Source organism: Capsicum annuum, unplaced genomic scaffold (genome assembly GCF_002878395.1).
Source record: "Capsicum annuum cultivar UCD-10X-F1 unplaced genomic scaffold, UCD10Xv1.1 ctg21753, whole genome shotgun sequence".
NCBI lineage: Eukaryota > Viridiplantae > Streptophyta > Magnoliopsida > Solanales > Solanaceae > Capsicum > Capsicum annuum.
Genome location: NW_025827725.1, coordinates 751 through 3,750, shown reverse-complemented (window position 1 = coordinate 3,750; position 3,000 = coordinate 751). Strand labels below are relative to the sequence as shown.

General features: G+C 28.5%; 1 protein-coding gene across 1 annotated transcript; it reads right to left on the bottom strand.

The window, feature by feature from the left end:
* Positions 1–804: 804 nt before the first annotated feature.
* On the bottom strand, positions 805–1,790 carry LOC124885365 (methanol O-anthraniloyltransferase-like; the record flags this gene model as incomplete). Its single annotated transcript, XM_047402446.1, is given in 1 exon segment — positions 805–1,790. A coding segment is annotated over 1 exon segment (902 nt), but the record flags the coding sequence as incomplete, so codon positions are not given.
* Between the last annotated feature and the right edge of the window lie 1,210 nt (positions 1,791–3,000).

Sequence of the window (3,000 nt, the reverse complement as noted above, 5' to 3'; positions counted from 1 at the left end):
TAAAACTAAAGGGCTAATTAAGGACTTATAACTAACTCCGAACTACTTTATTACAAAAGGACTTTTTGGACTCATAGGTAACAAGATCATGTAACACTCTCCCTCAAAGTTGAATGGTGTAAAATTATTAAGAATGAATCCAGCTTGACTTTCAAATACTCATGCTGGACTTTGGCTAGAACTTTTATTGCACTCATAGTCTCTCAGCAACATTGAAAACTAACTATGTGTTATTTATATGGAGTATTCAAATATTGTGTTGTTATTAGAATTGTTAGAGTTGTGACCCGAATTTTGTTGATCCAGCCTAGAAAGTTTCGCGTTGCGACCAATGTTGGTGATTTTCAATGGGGCCTGTGGTGGTAGCGTAGGGATTGGATCTTTATATTTTTGGACCTAGAACTTATTTGTATGCACGTATTATATAAGTGCAATTAGTGGGTCGATTTTGATTATTCAGAAATTACCTCGCTCCACATTGTACTCCTCTCCTTTCATAGTGAAACCTCCTCTGCCTTCGCCCGTGGTTTTTCCTGCGTTTCCATGTAAATCTGTGTGTTCTTGTTTTCTTTCAGCCTGTGGTTTGCTTTATTTCTGCCCGTTTTCTAACAAGAATCTTTAATGACATTCTTTTTGTATCTAGGAAAAGTTTATGACAATAGTAAGATCATAAGGTTTAAATATATATATATTTTTTTTCTCTTTAATTCCGTCTCCAATTAAATATTGTTACATAAAGATAAAATAAAATGATATTTGATTTGCAGTATCATACATGATGGACAAGTAGTTTCTAACAGGATATGGATGAAATATTAAGCTTCATAATTTTGATTTAATCACTCCCAAAACATGTATTGATGGGGTAGAAAGACAAAAACAAAACTCTTACATCCGTGAAATTATGTCAACTTCTTCAACATTATTTAAAGTCATCTCGAATACAACCTTTTGAAAATTTTTCATGGCCATTGGAGGCAAACTTATAGCTACTAAAATACCCTTTTCTCCCTCTTCATTATTAAAAGGAATACCAATACTAATGAAAGAAGCTGAAGCCCCTCCAAAGATGGGCTTTCCCCATCCAAAATCATATTCATCAAATCCAACAGATCTATTATCTGAAACAATAAAATTCCAAGACTTTGACAACTCTGGTCTCCCTTTAATAATCATGAAGTCTATCACTGATTTAATGTATTCTTCAGTCAAATGATCTTTAAGTTTCTTGACTAGTTCAACTGCATATGACAGTGGATTTGAACATAACAATCTTGCTTTTGATACTGCAGCTGGAGTGATGAATGCATTTCCATAATATCCAGGTGGCAATTCATATTTAAGTGATTTTCCACGTATGCTAACAAAATATGTCAGACGAACAATTTCTTGAGGGTGCAAGTTGAGAGCAATCGTACGACATTTCCATAAAAATGCCACTAACAACTCATATTTTGTACTTTTACAATTTGAAGAAACATGATTTTTAATAGCTTTCATCTCCTTATTTCCAAAGAAAAATGATCGTTGTATCAACTTGTCTTCCATAGATTCCCATGCAGTTCTTGATTCAGTTATCTCATCAAACTCATGGTGAGTACATGTAATGCATGGGGATGATCTTGCACTTAGAAGATCCCTTTGCCATACAGGTAGTATGGAAGGTGCAGAAGCTCCTTGAATTAATTCACTTAATGCATTTAGAAACATTTTGAATCCATAAGCATCCATCACAGTGTGGTTAACTCTGAATCCAACAACAAATCCACCACAACTAAAACGAGTTACCTATGCATAAAGATATATTAGTGTAAAAATTTAATTTTTATATATTAATCGCGTTAAAAGTAACTGTTTATAAAAAGAGTAGGATTAATAACTTGAAAATAAAATAAATATGCAAGCATGCTTTGGAAGTCTTTTTACACTATAACTATGCATATAAATAAGCTAAAGGATGAGATGATGCATATATGAATGCCCGTCAACTTTTTTTGAATTCTTAACCACACACTTAAACTTGACATGTTTCTTGTTTAAATGGCCATAATGTTTTGGCCATAAAGGTATAAAGATGATACTAACTTTTTTCTTAAATAAAAAAGAAGTAAATTTTTAATATTAAATGCAACTAAAATTTATGTGAGATAAATTATTACTATCATTAAATGTGAAGGAAAATTATTAAATTAACTCTAGTATTAAATTAACTTTAGTATGTGGGATCAACTAACTTCATCCATTGCATTTTCATCCTTCTCATTCAATCTTCAATTTAGTCTTTTTTTTAAAAAAAATAAAAATTTAAAACTAGTTTTATTACTACATTGATCATAATTATTTAAAATATTTTTTAGTAAAGTTCATCAACGATTATTAATATATTGATCATAATCCTTTAAAATATTTTTAGAAAAAAATCATCTATGATTAACTAATTTTGAACTTATCAAAATAATAAAGTTATTATTATATAAAAGTTATTCAATTCTAAAGTTTATCTCATTTTTTTTAAAACATTAGCTAGAGTTGATAAATATGAACGATATTTCAAATTAGACTTGTAAATTATTTAAATATAGTTTAAATTTATTAAAATATAACAATTAATTAAAACTATTTAATTAGAGTATATATTAATAGTGAATATATAAGTAATATTCACAAGTAATCAAATTACCGTAATATAGAGGTACAAAATACAACAATAATGCGTCTTGATATCTTTAGTTGTTGTTGATTAAGGTCCACAAATATAAATTTTGTGATTTTCACAACTATAATGTATAAATATCTATTATGTGTATATTGATTTGAATTTTGACTGCCGTTAATGAAATATATTAAATTATATTTAAAATTTATTTAAATATATAGCTTAAATTTTATTAAAATATAATATTACTTATTAGAAATCATATTAATAATGAATATAAATTATAGTTTGCAAATTATAAAATCGACGTAACATTAGGACGTAAGACGACAACATCAATGCAT